Raw genomic sequence first — 14256 nt, 5'->3', positions numbered from 1 at the left:
TTTGTCATATCCAGTATGGCATTCCCCAAAACTATGCCACTATTCTATTTTGCAAAATATAGCAATTATAAACCATAAAAGCCCAGTGTGATTCTACAAGCCATCCCATGCTAGGCAGACAAATATACACACACGTATGCCATTTTTAAAAATCCTGGGCAACTTTCTGAATTATCTTTATTTTTAGCTATTATGCCTCTGCAGTCTGTAATCTAACTAATGCAGTTTCTGTATCTGTGTTTTCCAAATACACTGCCCTCTTCAAAAAAGCAATATTCATTTCCTTATTTTAGTAATACTAATTTTTATATATTCTGTGTATTTTTATAAATATTTAAGAAGTAAAATATCTATTTAGAAGGAAAAGAGCATACTTGTAATCATTAAATACGAGTGGCAAAATAAAATAATTTTTTCCTTAGCACTTTAGCAATAGAAATAAAATACAACAGGAAATAGGAAGCTACTGAATTGTTGCTGAAATATTTCTTCTTGTTACCTTTGTCTGATAGCAAGCAGTATGAAGCATTTCAAGTTAAGTGTCATGACATATATTTTTAAAAATGCTTCAAAAAATAACAGGATTACTTGGAAGATGGAAAGAATAAAAAAAATAAATCAGCTGCAAGTACCCTGTTTTCCAAACTAAGCAATACATGACTCAGCAGTGGATAAACTTCTAATTCCAGGCAGAATTCACAGCTAGAAACATCAATAGGTTTTCCACAAGCCAAGGCAGATAGATCTGAAAATTAAGTTCACACACCGAAATTGAGAACTCCAGTAAAGATCTTTTGAACTTCTAGGGCTGTGAAGTCCCCCCAACATTAACAGCTGTCTCTCACACCTCAGTTTACTATTTCTGTTTCATGAATTAGTTGTCCATAGCCATGAAATATTTTTTTTTAACCATGTATTACATGGACATATACCCAGCTTTTTCTGTGGTTGATGTTTCTCTATATAGTGTGAAGATTTTTAGACCTTACAAGTTTCTTCAAGAAAAAAAAAAAACAAAAAACCCCACAACACCCTGAAAACCCCTTTAAATTATTAACTGGAAAAACAAAAGCTCTTGCATTAAAATTATCCTCAAATGAGAGAAAATTTTCAAGACTCATTCTGCTTTTCAGCTACTGTGGCTGTTGAAAATGTGATTTAAGGGGTAAAGTACTGGTACAGCACCTGGCTGTGCATCTCTGTGCTGCTGAACAAAGCACTTCGACTGTAAACTGCAAGCGTATTTCTTATCTCACATACTGGCACTTTTCTTTGTACTGAAAATCAGTATACAAAGCAGAACTCCCTCCATAGACTGTAAAACAATCTTGCCACCTCACAACCTCATACAGCCTTCACCCATCCTGTGTAGCTACCTGGTTTAGCCAAGTACCTTCAATCCGCAGTTATGTATTTAATAGTGATTTTTCAGAGAAATTCACCTCCTTTTTTTCACCCTGTCCAAAAAGATGTGAAATAAACCAGTATTTGTGTAAATCTCTCATGTGGGGCTTTTCACCATGGGGGCCCACCTGTTTCTACCTCAGAGCAGCAAGGGAGACTTGGGTCCACACCACAGCAGGTTTTGAGGGGAAGCCACTGGGGTGTCAAAGGCTGAGGGGCACCACGGTGTCCTAACCCTGTTCCTCACTCTCCGCCCAACCACCTTTCATGCCTCTACCTCTGCCCTGCGATGGGCTCCTCTCTCTCACCGCCTCACCACCGTGCAGCGCCCACCACGGCCGCCGCCTCACACCGAGGGGACGCACCAGCGGCGGCGAGCGAGGGCGCCTCACACAGGCATGAGGGAACGCCGCTTCGCCCGAAATCCCTCACCCCCGGCGGCACCACAGCCTCTGGCAGCCTGACGCAGCAGACAGGGAGGATACGACGCGGTCCAGCCTCAACAACTGCCACCCGCGGGAAAAAGGCGGGAAGGCCACACACTGGCGGAGGGGCGCATGCGCAGTAACACAGCCCCGCAGGGCCCTCAGGAGCGGGACCCGCGGCCCAGCTCGGGTACGTCGTGCTGGCTCAGCATCAAACTCGTTTTAATCTCACCTGCCTTGTTTTGGTTTTCAGTGGATGCTGTTCAGTAAGTTTATGCAACATCTTTTGGCTATTATTGCTGAAGTTAAACAAAATGCCATGAACTTACCTTCGAAACTGCTTAAACAAAAATGAATGGCTGTGACAGCTGAGCTACCTATGCAAACTACTTGCATGTAACTTCAGCAGGTAAACTGTCTTGAAATTTCAACCGAGTTTTTCCAACTATTTTGATTAGAATGCCAAATGTTTAAAAAGCCCACAGATCCTAGTCAAACTTGAATCTATCTAATAATAGTTTGAAGTATAATAAGCTATGAAAGCTTTCTTGCATTTCTTGAAATGTCTCATTTTCTGCTAGTCTGAAGTACTGTAGATTTAAACCTCTTATTTATATTCTGTTTCAGCATAATATATGTTGCTAGCATGAAATACAACCTTAATTAAAGGTGCTTGCATTTTTACAGTGCTCAAAAGTTTGATTCTACTTTGAGAATCCATTCATACTTCAAATTAATATTATTACTGTTGAAAGTTTAAGGGAAAAATAAGAACTTTTAACATAAGGATTCATACGTATTAATGGCTAATTTATCAAAACCAGACAAAACTTTTATCACATTTTAGTTAATTTCAAAGCAAACCAAGTATCTTACAATACATATGCACATACATTCTGTACATCATCTGCTTACAAAAATTAATGCTTTTTTGAATACTGCTAATACAACTAACTGAAGATACACCACCAAAAATTTTTGCTTGAAAAGATTCAGTATCCTTTCCCACATAAAACCACACTATTCTGATGTCTCAGCAAAATACAGGGCCAAACCCTGGTAAATTTGAAAACACCAAAGCTTCATATGTCAGTACAAATATTGTTTTCTGAAGTGAAACACTGCTCCCATACATTGCTACATTAAAACAGTTTGTTACCCATTCATATAGAGAGGCACTTTTGCTTTTGTATTTACAATGCTTGTAAAATTCTGTACCTTGATCATTTTCATTTGATTACAACCCTCTCTCTGTAATCAAGAAATAACACCACTGTATTCTTTGGAATATAATACACAAGATACATAAAGTATCTTTCAAATAACCATTAACTGTTCTTTTACTGTGTATTTTTTTTTTATTAGCACACATGTCTTTCAAATCCCAAGTAAATACTACAAATAGGGGGATGAATTGTCACTGTGCTTTAAAGAATGTCAACATCAATAAATGTATACTAAATCTAAGTTACAAGTTACATAATTCTCAATTTTCCTGTAGGGTTAAAAAAAAATTAAAATCAGCAGCAACGACAGAAATTTGCAAAATGTTTTGGAATGCAAGATCAAGGACCTGTTAAGCTGATCCCAAACAACTTTGCTTTCCAACATTTTATCTAGTTGGCAACATCCACTGCAATAAATGCAGCTACATTTCTTTACGTAACCCTTTTTATAAAAAAGGATAACATGGCCATGAACTAACAGTTGTAAAGTAAGATCTGTTGAAAACTGCCTATGTACAAGTTTCCTGCAATTATTTTTGTTGTTGTTTTGCATTGTCACAGCTCCAGCAGCTTGTATATCATGAAGAGTACTGCGGAGATTCTAACTGTAGACGCATGATTTTTTTTTTTCTTCATATCAACGCAGTTAAACGTCAAACCATAAAAGACACTTGAGAGACAGATTTTAAATGCTTATCACATCTTGAGGTAGACTGATCTCCAAAATAAAGCTCTTCTACACTTTGATTCGTTCATGACCAACTTCCTTTTGGATCCTTCTCCTTGGAAAAATCTTTCGTTTAAGTGCAATTAGCTGAGGAGAGAAAAAAAATACAATATTTAGTTCTCTGCTGGGCTAGAGGTGCACAGATGGTCAGGTTTTCATCCTAGAAACTATAAAATCTGTACCATCCGTGGTAATTAAGTCAATACTGCTCTTTTTTTTCTTCACTGTATAGGAAGAAAGTTATTTACTCAAATTCATCTATTAGTCGTGCACATTTCTACTGGACTTCTCAATAACCAGAATACAGGCAGAAAGTGAAAAATACAGTATGCCTATATTCTGATTATTTTAAAGTTAATCTGTGAATTTAAATTAATATAACACAAGGCTACACTCAGTTTCTAAAAGATAAACACAAAGCTGGCATCTTAAAACAGTATTTATATACCTAGCTGTACTACTGAGTTAAGTATCCCATTCCAAAACCAAGTTACTAACGGAGGGCAAGTTTTCTAATATACACAAAAGGCTGAAAATCAAGGGAAAGATTCATGCAAAAGTTACAAGTGGGGGAAAAAAAAATAATAATCAAAAGCCAACCTTTCAAGAATTACACCCTCTTCATCAGACCACGGAAAGGGTTACTTAAGGCCCCAACCTGCAAAGAATTACCCATATGATTTGTTCCATTGACTCCCTCTAAGTTTAGCAGGATTAATCATGTTCAAGAAAGCCATTTTATGCTTGCAGAAGTGGAGGGGTTTTTTTCCTTCAAGTCAGTTTCAAAACCTTTTGAATTCAATAGGAGTCTTTGCAATTACTTAGGGATGAGATTTAGATAAGGCCTCTAAATACCTTAAGATTCTCTTCAGGACTAGAGTAATGCTATTACTTAAATTTCCTTCCTGTGAACTTTGCACTTTTACCAATATGTGTGTTAAAAGCCCCAGAATTTAAAAAAAACAATTACTGATTTTGAGCATTCAAATTTAGCACACTGATGATGGACTTGACAGTCACAAGGAACGTGAAAAAGGAATACCACAACTCCTTCCTCCATATGACTCTTTTCAAGGAATCTCAACTTGATAACTTAAACATTGAAGCAACCTAATCATTACTCACGTAACATCTTTGCTTCCTTTATGAAGGAAAAATCCTAGCTACTCTTCAAAACCTATTTAAAAAACCCATCTTACATTATCCTGAAGATACAGCAACCTATTAAATGTTATAGATTTGATAAGAAGATATTAATTTTACCTGTTCAGCAAAAAATGAGATGACTGTAAATACAATAAGTGTTACGAGAACACAATGGGTCCAGAATTTGAGCTTGTCTCTATATGCCCTCCTGCACAAAGAAATAAACAGAAAAACAGCTTCATATGCTATAAATGCAAAGATAGAAACTTTAAAGAATTTCCATGAAACAGGCAAAGAAATTTTTTTCCAGTACTTAAAGGGTGGCTACAGAGACGACTGAGACTCTTCACAAAGAGCCACACAGAGAAGACAAGGGGCAACAGGTACAAGTTGGACTGGGAGTCCTCAAAAAGGGAGACAAAAATATGTCTACTCCTCCAGCCCAAATTCTACAGTTAACTGCTGAAATGGGTTTATCCCTCACTCCCTCTGCCACTGCTACAGTAGGGCTTGTAACACTACTATCCACGCCTATTCTTGTCACCTACAATCCTTTTGATTCATTCTACAGTTTCTCTAATTATTTTCTCTTTCCTTGCTAACAGCTATTTCTCATAATTTGCTGATCAACAAAATTACGTACTAGTCATCTTGTCTCACTCTTATGACCATACCTGCCAACCTTTTGTTTGCATTTTCAACTATCCCAGTTTCTGAAGGTATCATTTATAAAATGGCAAGAGGTAAACACACATAAAAATTTCACACATTAATGTAAAAATGACGCACGCATGTATCTTTTCTGATGATTATCCAGCTGTTTCTGCTGACATTAAAAAAAAATCACTTGGTGAGAAATGTAACAGTTTATATCACCCTGTGCAACAGGCATTACAAACAATGGGAGGTTTTTTACATTTAAAGAAAGCCAGAAGTCCTGAATTACTTCTTTTTCTTAAAAAAAAAACCCAAACTTTTTCTTCGAAGTAGGTTAGGGCCAATCAATGAAATGTTAATGACTTCATGAGCACCAGAAAAAACCCAAATCTTGCAAACCTGAAATTTTAGTCCATTCAAATGTTTGCATGTTATTTTCAATGTTAAGTCCTTCATGACAATATTGGGGGGCGGGGGGGAAAGACTTGTAGCAATATATTCTATAATTATGTGCCCATCACACTGGAATAACTCAAAAAGAATCTGTGTAACATACCATTCTTGGAGTTCATGCATGTGAAGGAAACGATTCCGATATTCTCTTGGCAGTTCAAATTGGGAGGGTATAGGAAACATTGATTCATAAAAATCCCTAAGCACCGCTTTCACTGTCTGAGCATCCTTATGATTGTGATCAATATTGTCATTTAGGCAAACAAATTTTCTAGAAAACAAGAAGTTTTTGTTAGACGATTTCCTTTAATAATACGGCAAAGGTATTAGCAAACCAAGAACACAAACAGGATCCTTTCAAACAAAATTGATAGATTACCCTTTTAAAACTAAATTGCATTATTTAAAATTAATTTGATTTTAATTCTTAGAGCACCAAGGCTGACAGCGAGTCAAAACCTCTGAGGAATTAAATGACAAGCCACATTTCTCCCTTCTATTTATATAATGCTGCCATCTAATGGGCACTAGTATGCTTCATCCTAGAGGCCACCAAGGATACAGACAGCAGGTCAGATGGCCAGCATTACGATTTGGGTAAGGGCTTTTATAGTTTTAAATAAATTATCAGAAGGATCTTAAATAACAAAAGAGCTCCACTGTAGGAGGTAAACATACTAAGTTATTAATATTTTATTGTGTATGCTGCACCCTTCAGAGAAGGTCAACACAAAAACTATAGAAGATTGTACAAGATAAGGCAAAGCTTGGTCCCCAGGTCTTTGAGTTACTGAGAACACTATATAAACTGGGCAGAACAAGACTTGAATCACAGACCCAAAGCTGAACTTGTATAATTAACCAAAATACAAACAGTAACAACCTGGATAGAATTTATGTGGAAATCACTGTGACCAAATAAGCATGCTCGTAACAACACCTCTTGCAGAGAGTTGCTACTCATACAAGAAACACAATGATCTAAGTTACTTCAAGTTATTGAAACTAAAGCAGCAGCTAGTGTGCTAGATTGCTATGTACCCTTGGCCATTCTGACCTGGTGCTGGACAACAAAAAATCCCTTTCCCACATATGGGCAAGGTTATGTGCTTTATTTATATTATGAGATACAAGACCCTTACATTTTCCCCAGAGGGAGAAATCGTATCTGGTGACATATGCCTTGTAATTGCTAACCTTTGTAAATAAGTAGTTCTGGTCAGCTGTATTCTTTATAGTATGGTGTGCTCTTTCAAAGAGCAAAGTTCAGACTTCCTACATGAAGCTGGAAATAAGCAGAACTCTAGAGCACGTAAATTGGCCTACACAGGGCATTACCACTTTTCCTCAGTCTGTACTGAATCTGGCATAATTGGTAACCTTGCTCTAGACAATTACGTGCAGAGGATAAACAGTCATTCAAAATTGCTATATCTGAGAAGAACAAAATACTCTTCAAAGATGAGCGGGCTATGTCTACACTATCAAGTAATAATATGCAAAGCAGCTGGTTATGGCAATCATACGTCTACACTATAAGCATTTTGGGAGTTCACTCTGGACTGTCCCTGACCTTGTCCTTTGGACTGGCAGCTCATTAGCCCTGGGAACGCAGTAGCTGCACTCCTGGAGCATACATTCCTGTTTAACTTCATCTGAATGAGATGCAGTTTACAGACTAAGAGGTTGCCATATGTAGCAAACCAAAGCACAGTAAGTTGGAGCGATGAGGATATTAATTTGTTTCATATGGAAAGACCGTTATAATCCATCCAAAAGAAACCAAATCTGAAATTCCTTTGGGTATTCCAGAATTAATGCTTAGACGATTAAGGCCCACTTTTCCTTAAGGATGCAAAGCAAACATTTTAGGCAGATCAGTAAGTGAACAATACTTTTAGTTCATCCCCAGAGAGACACTGAATACCTGTCTTCAGAGACTGTTCTATAATTATTATGTTGTTTTATATGCAGGAAAGCATGGCATAGCAAAGGAAACGGCATGCCTACATAGCCATGCCAGCTCTCCTTTGCTAACAAGATGACTACAGCACTGCACTGTACTTTGCAGGAAAACAGCCCAAGCAATTGACTCAACCTCACTTCACAAACCAGCCAACAATCTGGGACTACAATACACTATTGTTCTTTCAGAGGGGAAAAAAAAACCCCACAACAAAAACCACAAAAGGGTATGCACATATGGAGTCTCAGGTTGAGTCCATAATAGCATGCCAGTGCATCATATGAAAATTAGGGAAGATTCAAGACAGAACAGCTCACCTGCCTCATCTTGCCTGTTGAGGTTCCTGAGACTACAGACTAGACACCCTTACTCAAACACATACTCATCTAGGATGCAATCATTCCACAGAATAGGCAGCTCTATTTTAAGTTGCTAGAAGGCCTCGATCCATTATGCACATTCATATCACAACCAACACAGCATCAGGATCAAGTCTGACACCAGCAACCACCCTTCAAAAAAAGAAGCAAGTGATTGCAAGCATGAACTTGAACACTGAAGGTGAGAAACTTACATTATGTGCCCTCCTTGGGCCTAACAGGTAGTTTGAAATCACATCTATATTTCAAGAAAAAGTTCTAGCCAACAGATACAAAGAAATGGAGGAGGAAGAGGAAGTGGCAGGATGAGTTAGGACACTGCCCACTTTTGAACCAAGTCGTTGTGGGAAGTGGAATGCAGGAGCTATGTGGCCAGAAGGCACTCTTGTTAAGCAGGAGCAATAGTTACAAACCACCTTAGCTGCAAAGTATCTCAAGACTAGCATTCCCCTTTCTGAATGAATGACCTAGACAAGCAGTACAGTGTAAGAGGCAAGTGAAAACCTGCTCTTTATCTACAAATGCAAATAATGGTGTAGCTTTACAGGCAGCTGAGATTACCCAATAGCTTGCGGTGACCTGCAAGAGGAGGTTTCACTTTCCCTGGCCCAAGGTACGTGGTCCTACTTTCCTCCTTGCTCTGCTTTTTGACACTTGTCAGACCCCTCCTTGAGGCCAAACTCATTAAACTGGCAGAAAACTCTTTAGTTTTCTGAAGACAGAAGCAAGATGTAAGACAAGAGTGTGCAGCTGAGACAAAGGAAGGAGAGGAGATGGGTGGAGGCACTGTCTCACTCTTAAGACAGCTGGCTATTAAATTATCTCACCATGTCTTGTTGAACCCCACTCTTACACAATGGGCTCAGGACTACAATTAAATGCTTCTGTGAAGCGGATTCAGACCTGAGTCTCAAATACAGCATACTTCGCTTTGCAAGGTGGTTGCTGTGAAATGTGTTCCAGCACATTTCCCCATTTATCTCAATCATTTGAGGAGCCTAATTCAACACTACAGAGTCTACTCTCAGATTTGGGTATCTAAACCTTTCACCATTGCAGAGTGGAGAAACAGAGGACTACCTTCTGGCTTTAGATGGTTTCTCACCAAACATTAAAAAAAAAAAACCAACTAAATTAATACCTCTTGCCATGTTGTCAGAGAGCAGGAAAGCATAATGGATATGCAAAACTGATTTTGTAACAAAACAATCCACGCCTAAGTTTTATTTTAAAATTGCTACGTAAAGCAGATCAAAATGCTCTTCCTTTAAAATAAAACCACCTGCAATATAAACTGTATGCCCTCTAGAATGGCAAAAATTAAAGCCTTAAAAATAGCTGAAGTTTATAAGTTTTCAAAGGTTTTAGATATATAAAAATGTAACAGAAATTAAGGCGATAATCCCTATCATAACACAGAGAACAGCCATTTAGCTTCAGTTAAATAAAAAAAATAAGTACTTTTGGTTAAAATTGGTCTTGCTCTGTAATACACAGTGTGAAATACATTGCAAAAAATTATTTTTCAGTGCACAAACAGTTGAAGCAGAAAATTAAAACCACCTCAAAACTTCATCTAAATCAAGAAATAGGATACCTGGGATTTTTTCGTATGTCATCCAGCTGACCAACCACGTGAGAAACATTTGTGCGAATCATTTTGAAGGCAATTTCCTCTTCTCCCATGATTTCAAACCTTATTGTTAAAAAAAATTATAATCACCTATTAGTAGAACAACCTAAAGTCAGGTTCAATAAATATTAATTTAAGATTTTATTGAATAACTTATTTTTAATCTGACTATCCAATCTTCATTAGAATTTATAGTTTGATTTCTGTAAGCTTTAGAATATATAGTTTGAAATAGTATATTTACGTTTTTCAGCTAATGTTCTTGTACAGAACCACTTTCCTGTATTCATTAATAGCCACCCATAAACCAAAGAATTGAATTCTAATACAAATTATGTAAACTACAAGTTTTGACATAAAAGTAACATTAGTCTGAAAGCAGACCTAACACTTACTATGCTTTTTAAAAAACACAATTTACAATTGTAATTTATAATTAACTTCAGACATGAGAAAGCATGTTCTTATTATCCAATCCCAGAAAAATCTTAAAATAAAATTAGAAGAGTATATAAAACTGCAGCCTTAAATACAAATAAAAACATCCTCACCCACGTAATCTATAACTTGCAGACAAAACAAGTATATGGAATGCAGAAGTATGTAAATCCTGAAGGCTATCTTGAGTTTAAAAGGGGGTCAGATAGTCTTTCAACAGGCTTACTAGAGGCACCACACTTAAATTTTTCACCTTTCTTATCTTGATATAAGAGAAGACCCTGCCCGCTCCTTGAAGTCTCACCTGAGAACATACTCCATTTATTAAGATCACAAAATTAATAATATAGTTATCCAATACTGAAGTTCAACAGAACAAAAGAGCAGCTTATATCTTAAACTGACTATAGTAATGTGTATATATATCATTAAGCACAGCAAATCCTTGCTTCTGCCCCAGTGTTTTTCAATCTCATTTGTTGTGTTAGCTTTCCAGTTTTAGCATAAACTTTCCTGGGGAGAGAACTCTTTATAAAGCTTACAGCACAAGTTGAGGTACTATGAATGAACATATAACAATGTCCAAAAGCTGCCCTAAACAGCATCTGCAACCTTCTTTCATTCTACAGTTTAATTTAAGTTTGTAGCCACTCCTGGGGGAACTGCAGAGACTCCCCAGCCCTCTCCCCTGCCAAACATGTCTGGCAAAGCAATGAACAGGAGACAAGGCTGTAAGCTCCACGCCAGCATGGCATGCAATTAGCTTGCAAGTTTCAGAAAAGAAAGATCTAAAGAATCTGATCTCAGGCAGATCTACACAAATACAATTATTCAAGAACAAACCCATGGTCACGATAATCGTTTGTCCTGCCCTTTCCAAAAGGGGAGGGAAACCCTTTTCTTGTCCCCTTCCCTCCCTCCCTGTCACTCCTCCTCCTTGCAGGAAAACCACAAGGTAGTTGGGCTAATATGCTTTTTCTTTTCTTTTTTTGAGCTTCAGTAGAAGAAAGGATGAAGCAGATTTACAACTTCTAGGTACAGGACAGGCTCTTTCCTCTTTTTTATGCTACTTTAACTGCCCTCGCTCACTACACATAGTCAATTTTTATAGCCATCTAAAGATAGTCTGGCTTACTCTTGTACAACACAAATTAGGATCTGGCCCAAGATGACACAAGTAGCACAGAAATATCTAGTCTACTAAATAAGAAACTATGAAAAAAATCACATCATTCTGCACAATGTAACTACATAAGTACATATCAGTATGTTTCTTCAGTTCCACTGTTAAAATAAATTGAGCTAAGATTTGTTAACACACAATCTTTGGTCATGTATGTATTTATACCTCCTCTCATTGCTTTATAAAACATAGCATGGCTTTTCACAGGACTGTAACAACATACCTGTATTTGTTTTTGTCCTTGTATGCCTTACGAATTCTGTCAGTCACAGGTTTGCAATTAGTCACTAGGTTTTTTGTTACTGGAGGCTGGAAGAAAACACTGCTTTGATTATAGGTTACTGAAAATTAGAGAGTCTGTTATAAAGATAAAATTTGCAGGAAATTTGTATTACAGCTAGAAATGTCTGCATATACTTTACTCTCCTGGAATGAAAAGCACTAGTTTCTTGATCAACTGTTGAGGGGAAAAACAACCAAGAAAAAAAAGATACTGGTGCATAACATCATGATTTCTTATGCATACAAATATTATTTGAGAACTACAGATTTTTTCTTTGCAAAAACACTGCAACTTCTAGATTTCATCCTCAATAAAATATTCAGAAATTTTAGCTTATTTGACAGCTGTCTTTGACATTCCTCTGGTAGAGGCCACCAGTAACGCTGGCCAGGCAAACTCTGCAGAACAGCTGATACACGTTAGGCCTTATTTCTGTCATAAGCTATGTTGAAACAATTCTGAGAAATAACATCCCTATTCTCAAGGGATATTTCTATGGTAGTAGACTCACTCCAGGAAATTTAGCTGTTGCAGACAACAGAAGTAAAAATAAATTAGGCCTCTCTGCTAAAACACTATTTTGTCACTAGTTGAACTGACTGATCACGTTAGTACATTAAGCATTATTGCTTGGATTAGTAATATGTTACTAACTCTCCAAAAAGATGTAATGTCATTCCCAACCACTGAGACTTATTTTTAACCCCATCTTAAAACATATTCATGGCAGCCATCCTTTATTACCACTCTTCAAAGTTTTTACTTCACAGAATTCTGCAAACTGAATTAAGAGTCATAAAGAGGCAAAATGAAGGAAGGCTACACTGGATGTAATGTCCTCAGACTGTGCAGGATTCTCAAATTCACACTTCCATTTCTTCAAATCAGGCTGACAGAATGGTTTTATTTGGTATATGTAACTTCGCTGGAATTCAGACTTAGGGGAAAATATTTTTAAAACCTTGTAACATAGCCTGCTAAGAATACAAGGCAGGATAGGTGTCCAGAGGGGAGAAAAAGAAAGAAAATAGACCATGTCCATATACATTTATCTACCCACATATTGTGGATCTCTGTACTATGATTTGCACATGCTGGGGATCAATAATGCTCTTCTACTACCCAACACTTCATAATCAGTACTCATCAAAATTATTTTTGCTTTGATACAGTATTGGCTTGAAGCTATACAACACCAGGTCATCAATTTAGCAAAGACCATGCATACATTTTTTTTTCAAATGCATAGGTTGATGCAGGAATTAAATTCTCATTGTAAAAGAAATCTAGGTATTAGTATCACATCTAAAGATTCTAGATTCCTAAATTCCAGCAGATTTTAATGAGAATTTAACCACTAAAATAGAAATTAAGGACTTAAATCCTTAAGGAACATCTAGTCCTAAGACCTCAATTTTCACTGAATCAAAGAAAGGTTTAGGTTGGAAGGGACCTTGGGAACTTATCTGGACCAACCTGCCTGCTTATGCAGGGCCACGTAGTGCCAGTTGCCCAGGACTATGTTCAGATGGCTTTTGAGCATCTCCAAGGACGGAGACTGTCCACAAATCAGCAACCTGCACCAGTGCTTGGTCACCCTCACAGTAAAAAGTGTCTTCATGTTTAGAGGAAACCTCATGTTTTCAGTTTATGCCCATTGCCCTGGTCCTGTCACTGGGCACCACTGAGAAGAGCCTGGCTCCATCACCTTTGTGCCCTCCCTTCAAATATTTATATGCATCAATGAGATCCTCCTTGAGACTACTCTTCTTTAGACTAAACAGTCCTGGCTCTCTCAGCCTTTCCTCCTAAGAGAGATGCTCCAGTCCCTTAATCACCTTCATGGCCCTTCACTAGACTCCTTCCAGTACATCCATGTGTCCCTTGTACTGAGGAGCCCAGGCCTGGACCCAGAACTCCAGGTGTGGCCTCACCAGCACTGAGTAGAGGAGAAGGATCACCTCCCTTGACCTGCTGGCAACACTCCTAACGCAGCCCAGGATACCACTGGACCTCTTTGCCGCAAGAGCACGCTGTTGGCTCATATTCACCTTGGTGTCCACCAGGACCCCCAGGTCCTTTTCTGCCAAGCTGCTTTCCAGCTGGGTGTCCCTCAGCATAATACTGGTGCTTGGAGTTGTTCCTCCCCAGGTGCAGGAGTTTGCACTTCTTTCTTAACTTCAGCCCATCTTTGGAAGTTAAAAGGAGTTAGTCTAAAGCCTTCAAATTCAGAAGAATTATTCTAAAGATGTCCATCTGATGGTTTGAAAGTTCCAGTCAGAGAGATATTGGGCTTACTGTGTTTTTGGTTCAGTGAATTTTCTTAACAAGGATG

At 37.8% G+C, this 14256-nt stretch overlaps 1 protein-coding gene across 9 annotated transcripts in view; it reads right to left on the bottom strand.

Moving 5' to 3' along the window:
• Positions 1–2656: 2656 nt before the first annotated feature.
• Positions 2657–14256, bottom strand: part of GNPTAB (N-acetylglucosamine-1-phosphate transferase subunits alpha and beta) — a 45725-nt gene continuing 34125 nt past the window's right edge. For 7 of the 9 annotated variants that reach the window (XM_054801164.1, XM_054801184.1, XM_054801194.1 and 4 more), the window contains 5 exons: positions 11862–11947; positions 9982–10080; positions 6142–6309; positions 5046–5136; positions 2657–3869 (listed from right to left, as the gene is read on the bottom strand). In XM_054801164.1, the coding sequence (XP_054657139.1) occupies positions 3792–3869; positions 5046–5136; positions 6142–6309; positions 9982–10080; positions 11862–11947 (522 nt within the window). In that variant the 3' untranslated portion in view covers positions 2657–3791. Of the gene's footprint in view, positions 3870–4382; positions 4441–5045; positions 5137–6141; positions 6310–9981; positions 10081–11861; positions 11961–14256 lie in introns of those variants that run through there. The other 2 variants (XM_054801174.1, XR_008573889.1) reach the window with 2 other exon arrangements.

Source organism: Grus americana, chromosome 1 (assembly GCF_028858705.1).
Source record: "Grus americana isolate bGruAme1 chromosome 1, bGruAme1.mat, whole genome shotgun sequence".
Lineage (NCBI taxonomy): Eukaryota > Metazoa > Chordata > Aves > Gruiformes > Gruidae > Grus > Grus americana.
This window is presented reverse-complemented; position numbering and strand designations above follow the sequence as displayed.